This window comes from Staurois parvus, unplaced genomic scaffold, assembly GCF_062004578.1.
Source record: "Staurois parvus isolate SC_StPar_1 unplaced genomic scaffold, SC_StPar_1.0 ptg000074l, whole genome shotgun sequence".
NCBI lineage: Eukaryota > Metazoa > Chordata > Amphibia > Anura > Ranidae > Staurois > Staurois parvus.
In genome coordinates, this window is record NW_028317870.1 from 2040497 (window position 1) to 2060440 (window position 19944).

At 41.9% G+C, this 19944-nt stretch overlaps 1 protein-coding gene across 1 annotated transcript in view; it reads right to left on the minus strand.

The window, feature by feature from the left end:
- PIK3C2B (phosphatidylinositol-4-phosphate 3-kinase catalytic subunit type 2 beta) overlaps nt 1-19944 on the minus strand; it is a 343678-nt gene that overhangs the window by 71449 nt on the left and 252285 nt on the right. Inside the window, exons 16-18 of the mRNA XM_089669402.1 lie at nt 12730-12910; nt 10720-10827; nt 4113-4205 (exon numbers count right to left, since the gene is read on the minus strand). Of these exons, the coding sequence (XP_089525528.1) occupies nt 4113-4205; nt 10720-10827; nt 12730-12910 (382 nt within the window). The remainder of the gene's footprint in view (nt 1-4112; nt 4206-10719; nt 10828-12729; nt 12911-19944) is intronic.

Sequence of the window (19944 nt, forward strand, 5' to 3'; positions counted from 1 at the left end):
CTGGGCATCCAGTATAACGGGAGACAATACAGCAACAATACAGTTAAATACAAGAGGGTTAGGAGGGCCCTGATCCTGGGAGCTTACAATCTAAGAGGTATGTGAAAGACCAGGATGTACTAGACCGCTGGTGTCACCAGTTCACCAAAAGGTAGCGGGGCACTAGTACTGACTACTCTGCTGCATATGAGAGTCCTCAAAATTTACTGACAAGTGCTAACAGAGATCAGGCCTGATTCTGCGAACACTGCGGTTTTGTGTGCAATGTATCAAGTGACAGTGACCTACTGACACTGCACTTGCTGGGGGAGAAGAGGGGGGGGGGTAAGCATAGGGGCTAAACGAAGGTGCTGGCAGGTGCCGAGGCTGATCCCGCTAACGCTGCATTTTTGGGGATGCTATACTAATGTGAACGCTGGTATAGTACTGATCTGATCAAAGATATCCGTTCAGACACTATACTAGCAATGGAGGTTTATTGTGCATGAGCGTGTTTCTGGCAGTCAAGGGGTTAAATGTGATGACTGGTGTACTGATGGGCAATCTGACGCCATCTGGGAGGGGCGTGAAAACCACGGGAGCACAAAGCATGTATATATATATATATATGTGTATATATATATATATATATATATATATATATATATATATATATGTATATATATATATATATATATATATATATATATATATATATATATATATAATTTTGTGCACCTGTGCCGCCCTGTATCAGTATTTCTGCTATAGGGCGGTCAGGAAGCGGTTACAGAAGCGGTTTGTCTTACGGCGCTGCGTTACTTTAACTGACAATTGCACGGTCATGCAACACTTCACCCAAATTAAATGTACGTCCTTTTTTTCCCACGAATTGAGCTTTCTTTTGGTGGTATTTGATTGCCTGTGCGGTTTTTTTTTTTTTTCGCTAAAAAAGAAAAGGCTGACAATTTTGAGAAAAAAAACTATATTTTGGACTTTTTGCTATAAAGCATGTCCAGTAAAAAAATTTAAAAATCAAATTTTGTTATAAATTTTGGCCAAAATGTATTCTGCGACATGTCTTTGCTATAAAAAAAATCCTAATTGGTTTACGCGAAAGTTATAACGTCTACAAATGGCGGGAAAGATACTGGGATTTTTTTTTCTATAATAATAATGGCAGCGATCAGCGACTTATGTCGGTACTGCAGGACTGCGGTGGACATTTTGACACTGGGGGGGAACTGACTTGGGGCCATTGATATCCCCAGAGACACCAATACAGTGATCAATGAAAAAAAAAACCCACTGACACTGTACTAATGGCACTGGGGAGGAAGGGGTTAACATTTTTATTCAATAAAAGGGTTAACTGTGTGAGGGGAGTGTTTTACTAGTGAACGGGGGGGGGGGGGGGGGTGTACTTCACAGGAACACACTGATCCAGATAGCTAAACTCCGCTCTCAGGATCAGTGTGTTAGGAACTGACAGGGAGCAGAGCTGCAGCTCTGCTCCCTGTCAGTGATTGCCGGTAATCGCCGGGACTCGGTGATTGACAGCCGTGGCCACGATTGGCGGTGCTGGTATGGTGGATGCACGCGCCCACTACCTGTTTTTCAAAATGACAAGGGATAATATTTACTATTATTCTGTTGTGCCCCTTGTGCTGCCAGCTCCTGCCTCCCTTGAAATCTTTATTCTCTGATCCCCACCTACCCTAGCTTCCATAATCTTTCAGTGTGCCAAGGGTGACAGGCAGTCATCAAGAGTGTCCCATTATAGGCTTCCTTTCCGCCAAAATTTTATTTATTAAGGTACTTATATAGCGCCAATAATTTACGCAGCACTTTATATATATATATATATATATATATGTTACATTCACATCAGTCCCTAACCCTTAAGAAGCAAACAATCTAAGGTCCCTAATTTACATTCATGCATATACATACTAGGTCCAATTTAGATAGGAGCCAATTAACCTACCAGCATGTCTTTGGAGTGTGGGAGGAAACCGGAGTACCTAGAGGAAACCCACGCAGGCACAGAGAACATGCAAATTTTCCACAGGGAAAAATAGGCAAATGCTTTATCCTCTTGTTTACTCAGAATAAACTAAAACATCGCCTATACAAGCTCCAACCAATATAAATTTGGCAAAGAAGATTTCCAGGTTTGGCTATATTATACATAGTTACATTGGTTCAGCTTGGAAAAATGAAACCATGTACATTATATACTATGCCTGGACGACTGCCCTGGAAGATGTAGACACCGCTACATTAGTGATCTCCACTTGCTTCTGGGTCCTGTGCAGAACAGCCACCCTGATGCATTGTGAACAAGGGAAGTCAGCTGCTCAGCACGGCGCCATTCAAAAAATGCTTTGTATTTTCAGAATGAACGCAAAACATTTTCTAATTGGATGAAGTGGAGCGCGTGATGCAATCGCCCTGCCTCACCACTCCAGGATTCTCCATAAAGCGCTCATGCTGAGCAATTGACCTGTGTTTAGTAAGCAGGAGTGAAGCCATTCAGTGGTCTCTAATTCAGTGAATATCAGCTTCCAAGGGCATTGGTCAGGTATGCGATATGCAACAGGGTAGATTTACTAAAGGCAAAAATACTGTTCACTGCAAGTGCAGTTGGTCTAGATGTGAGGGGAAGCTCTGAAATTAAGGGAAGCTCTGCTGACTTCTATCATCCAATCATGTGCATGCAAAAATGCTGTTTTTTTAATGTTCCTTGCATGTGATTGTGTATTCTTTGCAAAGTGAAGCTTTACCTCATTTACTAAGCTCTGCAGCAAACTGCACTTGCAGTGCACAGTATATTTGAATTTAGTAAATCAACCCCATAGTTACACTGGTTTATGATGGACCAATGTAACTACGTATAGTATAGTTATGCCTTGAATAATCCTTTAACCCCACTTTCCCTCCACTCATGACACATACAGTAGGATTAATTACCTTAGAATCTCATTAAAGGCTACGTCTGCTTTTTGCAAAAAATGTGTAACGTGGTCTAAAAGTTAGTTAACCTTTTTTCTATTCAGCTGGACCACAAGTGTGTCCACAGAGTCTCCAGGATATGGCTCGACCATTTCTTTAATTTTTTCATTAACAGGTTCTTACAATTTACTACTTGGTTACTGAAATACCATTTTAAAAATAGGGACCCCTTTTGGTCAGTAAACCAGGATCTTCACTCAAAAGGAAAGAAAGTTTCGGCCTTTTTTTTTCTCTCCATGGCAAAAGCATTATTCCTAAACACTGAAAGTCTTCCATGCTTTTGGGATGTTTGTCATCTTAGGTGCATGGAACAATTTTTGGACCAATTGCATGATAGACAAGACAGATATTAACACTATGGGGAGCTAATGAGGTTTCTCCATGGACTTGTCCCTATTATTACCTTATATTTCTCCAACCTTTATTTTTCTTCTTCCTTTTCCTCCATCGCCTTTTTGAGGGAACTAGAATGCATACCCCCAGTGAATTTGTAGCATGCCACCTATTAGATGATCCAATTTGACAATCCTAGATGTTAAAGGAAAGCCTTAGTGGCTGTCGGGTTGTAGTTCTCAATTAACTACCAAAGCGTTCTGAAACACATTAAAAAGTGAAATATGGCTAAAGCTTTTTTGGCCCTACTTCTATAGATCACAGTTGTGCAGTTCGTTCTGCACTCCTTTGGCCCATTGTAAACTGATATTACGGTTCAGGAAAGATCCTGACTTTAAATTCAGGATCCACCCAGATGCCTGAACCTGCAGCTGGCTCAGCCTCTCTGCGAGATGCAGGGAGCCTGAGCCAGACACTTCTGTTCCCTGCATAGCCTGGCCCTCCAGGGAGCGCTGAAGGAGCAGAGCAGAGAGCCTGTGATAGACTGTCTCCGATTCTCTGCTGGCTGAAGACCGATAAGTGAGCTATAAGCTTTGTTTAATTGCTCAGTTCTCGGTCTTAGAGGCGGCAGCTGCAGCAGGGATTGTTGCTACAGCCATCTAAGCGAGTATGATTGATTTTTTTTATTCCCATACTTCTCTTAACTGTCAAGCAAGAATGGAAGGAGAATATTGTAACCTTACAAAAATAACAATACTTTTTAAGTAATGGCCAAGACTTGGTACCTTAAAAATAATATGGATATTCTCTCCCAGTGGGTCCACATTCTGGAAAGTAAGTTTCAATGGTACAGCATTTGAATTGAAGTGTGAGCAGGCCTGAGAACAAAAAGACAGCATTTTAGAAAATGTTTTAAAGGTTCAGTCCACAAACAAGTTATATTTTAACACCTGAAGCTGCTAGTGAATCCTATCATGTGCCGGTTTCTTTTACCTCTTGGTTACTCTGGTGGCACATACTCTTGAAAATGGCAGCATTGTCCACTTATTTTTGGTTGATCATCCCAATAAAATTATATATATATATATATATATATATATATATATATATATATATATATATAGGCAGCATAGCAGCTAAATTGTTAGCACTTTTGCCTGACAGCACTAGGGTCGCTGGTTTGAATCTTGAGCACAGCACTACCTGCCTAAAGTTTGCATGTTCTCCCTGTGACTGTGTGCATTTCCTACAGATACTCCGGTTTCCCCCCATACTCCAAAGGCATGCTAGTAGCTTATATTGGTCCTATGATGTGTATGTATAAATGGGAGTAAGGGACCTTAGATTGTAAGCTCCTTAAGTGCAGGGAATGATCTGAATGTAATGTTTTGTGGTATATTCCAAGGAATGGATTTTACGGTCTAGTACAAAATTCAATTTTCTTTTTTAATCTCTTCTTTAGTTGTACAGTGAAGGACACAGGTACTTTAGTTATTAACCATGGGACTTTAAAAGCGGTTAAACTGAGGGGTGGGTAGCACATCCAACAAAATGCTAATGGAATCATATAATATATGGGTCAAGAAGGGCTTAACAGAGCTCAGAGAGCAGTGTGTAGCAGCTTATCAAAACTGGAATCAGAAGAAGCCAATGTATGTTATCTTCCTCTTCAACTACAGCATTTCTTCCGTCAAGGCTGGGCATAATCAAGGAAGGAATACCCTGGTTGAAGTGGAAGCAGAAAACCACCTTTGGGCAAAATGAGACTTTAGGCCTTAGGGCAACTTTGTCCTTGTGTAACACTAGTGAAGGCTTTTTACAGGATAAGACCACTAACTAACACAATGGTGATATAAATGACACATGAAACTTTGAAAGTGAGATCAGATAAGGGAATATCCCTAATAGGTTCAAACAGTGGCATCTGAAGTAGCAAAAGAACCAGGTAAATGCCCAACAAAATTACAGAGGAACATACAGGGGGAGAAATGTGTGCAACTTTCAGATGATTGGACAAAAATGGAAAGCTAGGGACATCCCCTATACAACTTCTCCCACTCCTAGCTAGCCTTAGTTTGATATCAAGTACTAGATAGATTATAAAGAACAGGTGGAAGGGACCTGTGTTTTGTGCTATGTTCCAAAGAAAGGATTTTACTCTCTAGTCAAATATCTAATTGCCTAAATAGGTAAGCTGTAGCTTAGCTGTAGCTGAGAGGTAGATTCTCATCAAGTACCACGTCAAAATAAAGTTTCCGGACTGGACACAATAAAGGAAGGCTTTTCACAGGATAAGGCCACTAACTCACAGGCCTTTGGCACAGTGGTGACATACAAGATATAAGGAAACCAGAGAAGGGAATATCCCTTATAGGTTCCAAGGGTCGCGTCTGAAGGGGCAAAAGAACCAGGTGAAGGCGCCACAGAGTTACAGGGAACATACACCATGGGGTTTATTTACTAAAGCTGGAGAGTCCAAAATCAGACTCCCTTCTGCATAGAAACCAATCAGCTTCCAGGTTTCATTGCCAAAGCTTCATTGAACAAGCTGAGGTTAGAAGCTGATTGGTTTCTATGCAGAAGGGAGTCTGATTTTGGACTCTCCAGCTTTAGTAAATAAACCCCCATGTGTCCAACACCCTGAACAAAGGCCTTAAAGCAGACCTTCACCCTCCTGCAGCACTCTCCTCATCTCCATCCTGCCAATACCCCCCGGCCCCCCACTCCGCAGCACAGATACCTTTTTTTTATCCTGTCCTTGCTAAAAGCTGAGGCTTACCGCCGATCTTCCAGCATTCGCCTAGGCGAATGACGCCGATGTCCCGGTGCCTCCTGGAATGCATGAAATTGCAGTCCCATTCAGTAAGGAAGATGGAGTGGGCATAGTGGCACCTGCACCCAGAAGAGCCATCAGCTATCAGGGGGCAACATGGCGGCACCAGACCTGTGCAGCGGATTCAGAGAGGAGGATTCCAGCAGGTCAACACTGGATCCGCTGGCTAGGTGAGTAACCATACTCTGCAGAACGCAGTATCAAGTAGGCAGGGGAAAACAAATATTAGAAGTGAAGGGAAAGGCTGACATTCCTCTAACTAAAGAATAAGAGGCCAATGATCTCAAACAAAATGGCAAAGCCTGAGGTTTACTCCTTGAAGGATTTCAAGGCCCAATGCTGAGCTAAACCAGACTGGAGGAAAAACAGAATATAACCCACTGATATTTCCTAGGATGAAATTTTCAGGTCTCCCACCGCAAAAAATAGACCTTCCACATGTAAAAATAGACTGTGTGAGTAGTTCACTTCTTTGCCTTTCTTTGTCAAGAGAGTAGTAATAACCGAATCAGATAGGCCCCATCATTTGAAACCTGGGTTTCAACAGCCATGACGGTAAAGCCACCAACCGAGAAGCAGGAAGGAAGACCAACCCTTGTACCAAAAGGTCCAGAAGCACCCATGCCCATGTGCCAGAATCTGAGTATGTCCAAGTACTATGTCCTCCGGGGTCTGTTTGGTCCAATAAGAATCACTGGAATGCCCTCTATCTCAAGCCTTTGGAGCAGGCAAGGGATAAGCTGGAGAGGAGAAAACACATAGATTAGGTAAAACTGATCCCAAGGAGTCACCAGAGCATCCACTGAAAAGGCCCAAGGGTCCCTGGACCTGGCAACAAACATGTTAAATGTTTTGTTAAATCTGAACGCCAGAAGATCAATATCCTGTGTCCCTCACCTTCAGCAAAGGGCTTGGAACACCTTGGAGTGGAGAGCCCAAGGCCATTCCCCAGATTCAGATTAAGTCCTTTTCCTTTTAAGCAGCACAACTTGTGCGCCTCTGTTAGCTGAAGTAGGTCACAGCTATGGCATTATCTGACTGAATTCCTATGGGGCGACCTTGCAAGAGTGGTCTGATGTAGAAGGGACAACCAAATTGCCATGGGTTCCAGGATAGGGAGAGGGGATTCCTCAGACGATCAATTCCCCTGCACTGAGAGAGCATCAAGAACCCCTCCCCTGCCTGATAGACTGGAATGTCGTAAAACTTTCCACATCTGTGGGTGAAAGGGTTTTCCGGACTCCAGCGCTGGGCTGAAAATCCACCACACCAGGGAGAGTCTGGTCTTGAAGCTCAGACGCATGGGATGGTCCAAGGACCGAGATAGTTTGTCCCACACTGTCAGAATGTGGAGTTGCAACAGTCTGGAGTAAAACTGGTTATACTGCACTGCCTCAAAGGAGGCTAACCATCAGGCTCAAGATACACATACAGGTATGAATCGGCAGCAAACCCTGGCATGGGAATGTGAGGGACAGAAGCTTGTTCCAGGGCAGAAAGATACTGGATGGGGCTGTATCCACTGTCAGGCTCATGAATTCTAATCGGAGAGTTGTTTTCAGCAAGCACTTCTGAAGGCTGAGGATTCCACTGAATCTCTGCAGTCTGAACTCTCCGATGAAAAAGAACTATCCATTTAGCAGGTGATCATCCAGGTTGACCCAAAACATCCCTAAGAATGGAGCAGAGCTAGGACTGGTAAAAGCACAGTGGTGTAAATCTGTTGCGCAAACAGGTCAAAAGCAAAGACCGGTAAATTAGTTCTGATGAGTGCCCACAGCAAGAGGCAGATAGCAATAGTGAGTAGGAAAAAGAGGATCATCCCAGTAGGCATTCTGGATGTCTACTGAGGCCACAAAGTTGCCTTGATGGAGGAAGAAAATTAGCAACTTGGCTGATTCCAATGCGGAACATCTGAACCCGCAGGTACAATGGGCCAAACCTCTCCATTTTGCTTCAGAACTGTCAACAGGTTTGAGTGGAAATCCTGAAAGTGTTCTTAATTCAGGACTGTTGTAATGACCCCCCTGAGAGAAAGCTGCTGAACAGTAGCAAGAAGATCTGCCTTTGCTGAAAGGGAGGCAAATTTGAGAGGCAGAATCCGAAACTCCATTGATATTGGACTCTGGACCCAAAGATTGGAGACAGACATCCTTCCACTTTGACAAGTGGGGGTGGCCCATCATTGAGAAGAGAAGCACCCTTGTGGTTGTCAGAAAAGGGGGCTTGAATCAGAGGAGAAAAGCCAAATAAAGAAAAAACACAAGGGCCTGATGGCTTACGCCCTCTAGTTCTTAAGGAGCTTGGCTCAGAGGTAGCCAATTCACTCTTCCTGGGTTTTAAAGACTCCTTAACCCCTTGTCTACCTGTGTTTGTAATCGTCCTGGTAGCCAAGGTGTTAAAGCCAGCCCACTTCTGCAGCTGCGAGCTTACCTTAACAGCTTGATTTTTTTTCAGGCAATGCTTGGCTTTCATATAAAAGTGATCGGGCAGCTGTAGAGTGGTAACATCCCCATTAATCCAATGTCCCATGACAGGTGGGCAAAATTTTATCTGAAATTGTAGAGGAGGTTCTTTACGGTCAGTCAACAAGAATGTGAAAGTCCTTTCTCAAGAAGTTGGTGTCAGCTTTGTGTATTGTCAAATTCAAAAGAAATTTTGATGTCTTCCTTGATGAGCACATCATACAGCTATACATATATGCATAGAATAGAAGACTAAATTGACATACATAGGTTGGAATGAATGAACCTATGTCTCTTTCCTTCATTTACCTACTATGTACCTATGAGCCAGATTTCGCTGGCTTGGTGGTCCACGTTTTCCAAAAGTGTGTTCTGCAGGCTTAGTCTTGGAAGTGGAGGCCTGAAGGACCAAAAGGAATTTTTTCTATTCTCAGGAGTAGAAGGTCTACTTGCAAAAGCCTTCTACCTTCTTTTTTTGGGGAGGGAGAGCCCTCCTACCTCCCCAAGATCTCCTTGATGTACTGGTCCAAGTACAGAGACCAAAAGGGCATCTTTTCCCTCTCAAAGTATAACTGTGTTTCTTGCATGGGTGCTCTGATGACCAGAATTTGAGCCAAAGGATCCTTAACATACAGATGAAGAGGTCGCTCATCCCAGACATCTGGCGAAGTGTATTTGCCACAGGTAAAAGCTCTAGGTGGTGGTGAATAGAGGGATCTATGTTTTGCGCATATTCTAGATGGCAGGGGCCTGATAAATGGACATGGTTGCATGGCGGAGTCCTCCAAGGAAAACAGGAAAAAATAGTGTCTGTGTCCACCACATGGATCACCCATTTCTGCAGGAAACCCTCCTCAATAGGATATTACAAAATGTATGGTGGGGCAAAGTGTTTTTCAGTGTGCAGCAAGTGACCATATAAGACAGGCTATATGAGCAAGTGGACTGGGAAGGTCTTAGCAGGTTTGGGCAATTTTAGGGTATCCATGCTGGAGACCTTAGGCTCAGATTCAGGAAACTCTTATGCTAAACACAAATGTTGAGTGCCCATAAGTGTAGGAATATTATTATTAGGATTGGATGAAATCTCACTGAAGGCGTCTCATCCTGATCTGTTTAGAAGAAGTGGGGCCTTACTTGCATAACTACTCTTGAGGCAGCCTAATAGCAGAACAAGCAAGGTGGGGGCCTTCCTTGCCTAAAAAAAGATCTTGCCCATGAATCAGACATGGCAACAGAAAATGCACGAAAAGGAGCCATGAACTGAGCTTGTCTCTAAGCTTGTGATCTGTCATATATGGTGCAAAGTGTCCCCAAAGGGATATTAACAACCTTTACTGCTGTGGAGAACAAAGGGTGAAACCTTCTGTTCTGTGGTGTTATAAGCTGATAAATCCAGAAAGCATTCAGTGCTGTGCTAGAATGTGGGAGGCAAGGGACAGCTGAAAAACGTATGCAAAGAGGAAGAAAAGTGGCATGTGCATGCCAGTGAAGCCACTGAAGATGAAGCTGCCAAGGATCAGGACCCAATCACCTGAACGTAGATGCATATAACCCATGGTTAATACCTAAAAAAATGGGTCCTTTATTGTACGACGATTAGCACTGGATTTTTGATTTCCCATTAAAATCTATTTCTTGGAGTACAGCACAGAACACAGGTCCCTCCCATCTGTTCTTCCTAGGTCTGTTAGCTCAGTTTATTTAGCAAATCATATTATATGAATACATTACATGTGTGCCCGTGAACTGTATGACAAGGATCTGTGTTTAGAAACTCTGTTCACCACTGTCTACATCTAAACTGGCTATCATTTTTACATCTCATTCTGCAAATGCTTTGTGAATGGAAGTACTGGTTCTCCAGAGTTTCAAAGAGTAGCCTGAGAATTAGTATTTTCAGAAGAAGGTCAGTCACAGATGCCTCATATACCTCAAGAAAGGTTTACTTTAGCAGGGCCGACACAAAATAATTCTAGGCACCTAGTTTAGAAGACCAGGTTGGGAAACTAACAAAACTGCGAAAAACAATATTTTATATCTGAAATTCAACTAGATCTGCCTTTTATGCTTTAAAAAAAATAAAACAAATACCTGTGGTACAATGCCTTTGACTAGGAGGCTGGGGCTTAAAGGAAGACAGCATGATTCATTCAGAGTAAAGAATTGTTTGACATCTTCCAGGCCATTCTTAAGTATTTCCTATGCAAGAAAAACACCCAGAAAGATATTTCAAGTCTGTGAATATAAAGCATAGTACAAAGCAGCAGTTAATCAAATTCAACTGGACTTGTTCTGTAATATGGATGGACTAATTTTGCTACTCATCAAAGTTGTTTTTCTAATGAGTGTCCTTAAAGTGATTGTAAAGTTTTTTTTTTTTTTAAATAACAAACATAATATACTTACCTGCTCTGTGTAATGATTTTGCATAGAGGAGCTTCCTTTTTCTTGGATCTAACACTGGCACTCTCAGCTCCTTCTCTTCTCTGTGTGCCACTGTAGGAAGCTTCTTCATATGGTGGCACATGTACAGGCTCAATCCCAAGCCAGGCTGTGTGCATCTATTGACACACACAGTGCAGCTTTGTTGTCACTGGATTTCATTGACAGCAGTAGCCAATGGTTCCCAATGCTGCCTCCATGTTCAGTGAGGGGAGAGAGAGATAGAGCAGTGCCCCTGCTCCCAGGCACGATGCCGGACTGAGATCAGGCTCTAAATATTTAGAGGTGGGCGGGGGGGGGGGGGGGGGGTTGGAGTTGAACACAAGTTTTGTTTTTACCTGAACGCATTCTTTACATTATGCCTTTACAACCACTTTAATTGAAGAATCTATTTGGATTAGTAGAAAAATATCCTTCAACATTACGACACAAGTACAGCTGAATGTGTCTATTATGAGCTATCTTTTACTAAAATACATTGGTATAAACAAATGGCCATGAAGCACCTAATCAATTCTACAGTTTCACAATAATCACTGTCAGTATTAGCAAAGCATGGATAAAATAGTCAACAAGCGAAGTACGCATATAATAACTGATAAGACAGTATAACCATACAGGTTATGGTGCAAAAAGGATTGAAGCAATTTAAAAATCCATTTTAATTAGTGTAGCACAGTAAAGCATTCTTAAAACAGAAAGTATTCACAAATTCCATAAACGAGAATTATTCCTCATCGAGACTGAGCCATGAAAATCATTGCTTTTCGCCCCTCTGGCCAGATGTACATCCAGAAAAACTGGTGTATAGTGCAAATATAGCCCAATATCCAAACTATATACAGTTGTTTTAGACATCATCACTGCAGTGTATGAAAACCAAGGCATGAATGCAGTAACACTAAGTTAGCTATAATATACCCTTGTGATTTATTAACCCTTGCTGTATCAAACATGACAACATATTTCACAAAGGGGTAGTTTTACTAAAACTGGTACATACAGAATCTGGTGCAGGTGTGCATAGTAACAAATCAGCTTCTGGGTTTTATGTCAAAGCTTAACTGAACAAGCTGAAGTCAGAAGCTTGGTTACTGTGCCCAGCTGCACCAGATTCTGGGTTTACCAGTTTTAGTAAATCTTTCCCAATGATTAGTTTTACAAATGCTATTTTCTGCACTTTCGGGGAAAATTTTGAATTGTCACTGGAACATGAATAGAGAGAAAAGACAACTGCATCACTGGAGAATTTCCTTTCGCATCCTGTTGTATCTGCAGGACAATATGTGAAGGGAGATCTCCCTAGTGGAACACAGATTGGAAAAAGGAAAAAAAAAACCTTGACAAGGAAACGGATCTCCTGTTGCAATCAAAGCACTATTATGCAAATTTAGTTTTGTCTATTGCCAAATTCTTTATAGGTAAATATATCACTGTATGTAACTGAGAATACACATGAAAAAGTAAAGCCAACATTTGCATACAGGGAATATACTTTTCTATAGATGCTGATTTAAAGCCTTGGTTTCTATGTGATGAGGCACTTGTGTGTGCTCTTGAAGTTAGATCTGGAACAACCCCACCTTCCCAAAGAAATGAAACAAGAAATGAAATGTGTTATGTAGCTATATAAAAGAAGGAAAACAAAAAAGTATTTACCACTCTGGCAGATGGAACACCATCTCTGACTTTCTGAGCCAACCTTGTTAATATGTTAACAAGCCAGCACTGGCGATCAAACTCTTCTCTTAGCCCTTTCCCACAACAACAAAGGAGAGCAGCAAGCAGGTACTGATATCGAATGCTGAACTGAGAATCCTTCAAACAGTCCTTTAGCAGCCTGTGTATCACAAATTACAAAATATATGCAAATCATAATTGCGGTATTTCATTATATTGACAGCAAAGCATAAGCGATCATGTGCGAATTACAATTCTTTCATTTCAAAACTTGTCTGTAAAAATGTATTGGGTGGTTTCACATCAAGGGGAGCACTTTCAAGGACTCCACACACTTGTAAACTTAAGGGCTTTTCTGCCCACTTTTATTCAGCATAAATTTCTTTACAGCAGGTTACCCACACAGGGGTTTCAGTCCCATATTGATACATCATTCAGCCTGCTGGCTAACTTTGGTCCACTCAAGTCAGTCTCCCTTCAACAGACACATGTAACGTCACTTTTTGGCTACTAAATTGAGTAGTTTGGGCTGTACAGACTCTCTGCCTCTTGTAACATGTCTCTGCCTGTACTAGACAGAATCCAGCACTCATCTAAGACCAGACAGCCAGCACGCAGACACACAAAGCCGTTTTCTGCAGCAGGATGGCCAGCCCAATTCCCTAGTTGACAATAAGGAATCATGCACACAGGGCTTTTGCTTTGCTCTTGTGAAGGCCAGAACTCCTGGCAGGAGGAAAGCTGCTTAATAAAACACACCTAAAGATGCCTATTGCACACGTTTTGGCACATTTAAGTGTGTTTAGGCATGTTAAGCATTTGAGTGTTAATGGATTCTATTGGCCAGATAATTTATTTATAATGCATCTACCACTAAGGCTCAGTAACATGAGTTTAGGTGTGTTCAGCATTTTTTCTGCTCTTCAGCTCCTTTCCTGAATGCACTTATTTTGGGCTTCATACACACTGGGCATTAAAATGCTTCTTATACAGATGTGTGGCACTTTTTTCTTTAAGCCCATAGAAACAAATTATTTAGCCTATGTGTCTATGCACATTTGGGTGTTTACAAGCATATTTGAAGAGGAGCACTTACAGGCTGAAAAAAACCATCACAAGTAAGTTTTTTAAGAGGAGCATTCAGGCAGAAATGTGGAGTTTAGGTGCATTTGGCATTTTCAAGTATAAAGAGATTATAGTGAAAAACAACAACATAAACGAATGTGCAATATGAGCCATATTGTTGTTTCTTTTTATGCTGATTTCTTTTGCCAGAGGTTCTGGCATTTTTTTCAGTCACCTAATATGGATGGACCCTTGTTGAATTCTGTTAAGCCTGGGAACACTCCTTTTCCAATATGCCTGTAATCGCCTATGTGTGCATGGACACAGAGTAAAGGAGGTGATTTTACAAAAAAGCCTGTAAAAGCAAAATTTTTTTTAAAGCCCAATGTGTCTACAACAGTGCATGAGGCATAAGGCATCATGCACACTTGTCGTTTTTACAGTCGCTTTTAGGGGCACCTGGCATGTTTTTTTCCTGCCACTAAACTCCCCTGCATGTTAGTCTGTGTCCATGCACATACAATTTAGAAGGTTTTAGAGGCAGGAAAAAAAATCCTACTGTTAGTTTCTCCAGGAGCAGGAGAGTTTAGCAGAAAAAATGACTGATGCTTCTAAACACGGTAACGCTAGGTGCATTTAGCGCTTGAACGTTAATTCATTTTAAGGCCAGCATAAATTGTTTATTTTGGCCAATGAAAGGAATTAACACCCAAACGGCTGACGTGCCTAAATACGTTACACACGTTTACAAGCGGCGGGTGTTTTGTTCTGCCACAACTCTGCAAGAGAGTTAGGAAAATGTCCTGAGAGCATAAGGCCTTTACCGCATCATGTTCTTGTGTGAATTGACCCTTAATAATGCAAGAAATTGCAGTAGCCTTGTCACTTCCTGTAATCTTCATTAAAGAATATATTTCTTGCTAGCCTATTTTCCGTAAGCTACCTATGATGTAAGTGACATGCTGTGTTATTATGCTCCATCCTTTAGTAGTATTGAATGTATGACTTTAATATTTCACACACAGGCATGGAATCTTCCTACTCTATTTCTCATTACCTTCTTGCTGTCCATGTTTTGATAGATCCCTATTAGGGGCCTTGAAAGATACTATTCAAGATTAGATGGTATCTTAGTTCTACAGAGCACTGTTTGATTTCCAGGTAGAAATTTAAGTTACAAAAGCACATCGACAATTTACTTTTTTATTACTTCTCTTTTGTCAGAGTCTATTCATCTTATTTCTTTCCATTTTTATTTGAAAACTTCATTCTTTATTTGGAATCCCTTTTTTTATTCCAATAAAGCAGATATCTAGAATTTATTCTACTTATTCACCACATTCTTATTCTCATCACCTTTTTGTTTTCCTCAGACATAGCGAGCAATAGGTTTGTTTCCATTTCATGGGCATAAGACACAAAAATCAAACCGTAACCTAAGCCAATAGTTTACTTTTCTGTGCCTCTCCTTTCCCCATTTTCTACTGTTTCCATTCTTTTGAAAATTCTTCTTAACTACACTCACCATATTTTCACCATTCATGCTTACCTTTTTTTCTTTCCTTTCCACACTCTCCCCTCTGTATACGCACCCCAGGTTCTTATCCCACTTAAGCTGGTCATACATGGATAAGAAATTTGGCAGATTCAGCAGCCCTTATTCAGCAAAAATACACACTCTGATTCAACTTCTGATCTCTCAATTACAGTATGCACTACACACTTGCAGATCTGTTTTTCTTATTGTTTGTGATTCACTTTCATGATGTTTTGCTTGTCATTAATTGTGATACTCACTACTTCAATGTTTGTAGCCGCCAATGTTCTCCTTTTAGCCTAAGTTCACACTGATGCAGTGAATTTTTAATCCTGTTTCAAGTGCGATTTCAAGGGGCAGCTGTCCTGCAAGTTGATGCAGTTCACAGGCGATTTTGAGTGAGATGCAGGGTTACTACTGTGATTCATCCCTTCTGTCAGCAGCAGGGATGAGTCATCAGTTGTTAACCGCTTAAGGTCTGCCCTATAGCAGGAATACTGCTAAAGGGCGGACTCCCTGCGTGTGTGTGTGTATATATATATATATATATATATATATATATATATATATATATATATATATATACATACACACATACACACACACACACACATATACCCACACAATTTGTGCTCCTGCCATGATAGTGTGCCTGCTACCCCACCAGTGCCGTGATTCGGTGCCCGACCAATCAATCAACAGATTCAGGCCAGGCCAGTGATGTTCGGCCTGGATCTGCTAATTGATCCCTGGCCTATCACACATCATTCCTGTACCCGTGTCTACATTTACACAGGTACAGGAAATGATGCAATCTTCTCTCTCTGGGCACATTCTGTCCCAGAGAAAAGAAAGCAGATCAAAGTGAGTAAAACCAGCACACTTTTACAGTAAAAACACATATCAGTCACATTTAATCCCCAGATCGCCCCCAGTTAACCCTGTCACTGCTCTGTCACGATTGTCATTAGTACAGCGTACAGATTTTTTTTTTTCTGATCACTGTATTAGTGTCACCGGCGACTTCAGATAGCACTAGCGTCAGTTAGCGTCCCTCCCAGATAGCGTCAGATTGCCCACCACTGCACATTTCACATTTAACCCCTTGATTGCCAGGAACACGCTCACATACACAATAAATCTCCATTGCTAGAATAGTGTCTGAACAGATCAATATCTTAGGTCAGATCAGCACTATATCAGCATTTACATTAGTATAGTGTCCCCAAAAATGCAGCATTAGCAGGATCAGCCCTGGAACCTGCCCGCACCTGCGTTTAGCCCCTACGTGCTTACCCCCCCCCCCCCTTTCTCTCCTAGCAAGTGCAGTGTCAGTAGATCACTGTCACTTGATACATTGCACACAAAACCGCAGTGTTTTCAGAATCAGGCCAGATCTCTGTTAGCACTTGCAGGTAAATTTTTTTGTAGCGGTTCAAGCAGTCACCGACAACCAGGTGCTCTTTTTCCCTGTAAGTCGCACTAGGTACCTATAAATTTAGTGGTCAAAATGTCCAACAAAAGGTACTCTAGTGAAAAGGGCCTACAGGGTTCTAAGCATGTCAGATGAGAGCGAAGGGGAAGCCTCACTGACAGAATCTGCCTCAGAATACGAACCTGTAGACAGCAGCAGCACCCTGACAGATAGTTCAAACGATAGAGAAGAGGTTCCTGCTAAGGTCAGGCGTACCCGACCCTGTTCCTAGGTTGCTGAGATGTTACAATTGCATGATGATTCTCATATACAGCAGAATGCCAGTACTAGTGCCGCTCTAGCTTTTGGTGAACTGGCGAGCACCAGCAGCCTAGTACATCCTGGTCTTATACATACCAGCACTGCAGTATCACTTGGTGACATGGCGAGTCCCATAAGTGCAGTATAAGCTGGTGCGATGGCTAACACAAGTAGTGTCCCACAGCCACCAAGAATTCGCACACAGGCCCATAGAGCCCATATTGTCCTTCCGGATGTGCTTGCAAATCCCGATTGGAAGCCCAAAAATTCTGCAGCACCCGTATTTCCTCCATTCACTGCCCATCCCGGAATTGAGGTGGAAACAGCAAATGTAACTACCCCCCTTTATTTTTTTGGAGCTGTTTTTCACAGAAGATCTATATGCATTGATTGTGGATCAAAGCAATTTATATACACAACAGTTTATTGCCGCCAACCCAAATTCAAACCTTGCCAGACCATTTGCATGGAAACCTATTATGGTTTCCGAATTTAAAGTTTTTTTGGGCCTAACCCTCAACATGGGCATTACTAAAAGAAGAAAAAAAAAAAAGTTTGGTTGTATTGGTCCACAGACCCAATTCCCCATATGCCCGTGTTCTCTGCTGCCATGGCCAGCCATAGATATGAGAATTTAATGTGATTTATTCATTTCAACAAAAATGAACTCTGTCGTCCTCAGGGTGACCCTGAATTTGATTGGCTTAAAAAAAATTGGCCCCTCATAAATCACCTTAACCAAAAATTTGCAATGTCTATACTCCCCAACAAAACATCTGTGTTGATGAGTCCCTCAATAATTTTTCTGGCCACCTTGCATTCAAACAATTTCTCCCCAGCAAGTGTGCCAGATATGGGGTCAAGATGTAGAAAACCTGTGAGAGGGCAACAGGCTATACATGTAAGTTTCGGATTTACGAGGGAAAAGATCATGTGGAGCCTCCCTGGATGCCCAGACTATATGGGGAGTAATGGCAAGATAGTTTGGGACTTGGTGTCATCCTTTTTCCATATGGGGTACCACTTATATGTGGACAATTATTATTTAAGCGTGCCACTATTTACACATTTGTACAATCTTGGAATTGGCGCATGTGGCACCGAGCAACCTAATCGCCGGGGCTTCCCCCAACAATTTGCAAATACCCATCTAAGAAAAAAGCCTCCTTGAGGAACGATGAATTGCTCGCAGTGAATTTGAAGGAAAAACAGGATGTTTTCGTCCTGTCTTCCATTCACGCAGATACGACCATCCAAAATGCCATGGCAGCTGATGTTGTTGAGAAGCCCCTCTGTGTCCACAACTATAACCTTAACATGGGAGGGATGGACTTCAATGTCTAGATGATGAAGCCATACTTAGGTTTCCTGAAAAACCAGACACTGATACAAAAAAGTGTCTGTTTATTTCAATTGGCTCTATATAACGCTTTTGTGCTTTACAAAGCAACTGGACGTAGTGGATCCTTCCTAAAATTCCAGGAAGATATCATCATGGTCCTTTTGTATCCAGAAGGTGCTATGGCCCAAACCCCCAACCCAGATGTAGTTAGCCGGCTGCATGAGGCATATTCCTGATGCCATTCTTGGTACCCAAAGGACATCCCAAAAAAGATGTGTCTGTAGCAGACACGGAATTAGGTGTGACACCTGCTTTGGAACCCAGCATGAAGAAGGAGCAGGTGGTGAACTGCCAGTTTTCTGTGTGGTATCCCAGGTTTAAGTGGCTAAGTATCAGGAAGAGTTATTCATTTATAGAGCCTGCTTGATCCAGCCATCCCAAAGATTCCAAAGAAGGGAGATCCTGTATTCAGGCACCTGCACCTATCCATCCCTTAAAGGGATCTCTGGCCAGCTGGATCTCCATACTACCCTGTGTGTTCCTGACATTACCACCCACCCAGAGGGAGGATTATCTCCGTGTGTTCCTGACCATATTAACTACCCTGAGGGAGGATTTTCTCCATCTCAGACCAGACCCTTAAAGGAGGCTTCTACTGATTTTTCATAATGCACATTCCCATGTGCATCTGGTGAGTGCATAATCTCTCTATAACACTTGGAACACCACCACGGATTTAAAGAGGAACACCTATCACTATATAGACTGTCACCTTTAATTCAAATATTATTGGTTATTTATGACTACAAGCTGCTTATTTAGACTGGGCGTTTGATCATATACAGGTAAAACTCGAAAAATTTGAATATCGTGCAAAAGTTCATTTATTTCAGTAATGCAACTTAAAAGGTGAAACTAATATATGAGATAGACTCATTATGTGCAAAACAAGATAGTTCAAGCCGTGATTTGTCATAATTGTGATGATTATGGCTTACAGCTCATGAAAACCCCAAATCCACAATCTCAGAAAATTAGAATATTGTGAAAAGATGCAATATTCTAGGCTCAAAGTGTCCCACTCTAATCAGCTAATTAAGCCATAACACCTGCAAAGGGTTCCTGAGCCTTTAAATGGTCTCTCAGTCTGGTTCAGTAGGAATCACAATTATGGGAAAGACTGCTGACCTGACAGTTGTGCAGAAAACCATCATTGACACCCTCCATAAGGAGGGAAAGACTCAAAAGGTAATTGCAAAAGAAATTGGATGTTCCCAAAGTGCTGTATCAAAGCACATTAATAGAAAGTTATGTGGAAGGGAAAAGTGTGGAAGAAAAAGGTGCACAAGCAGCAGGGATGACCGCAGCATGGAGAGGATTGTCAGGAAAAGGCCATTCAAAAGTGTTGGGGACTTTCACAAGGAGTGGACTGAAGCTGGAGTCAGTGCATCAAGAGCCACCACACACAGACGGATTCTGGACATGGGCTACAAATGTCGTATTCCTCTTGTCAAG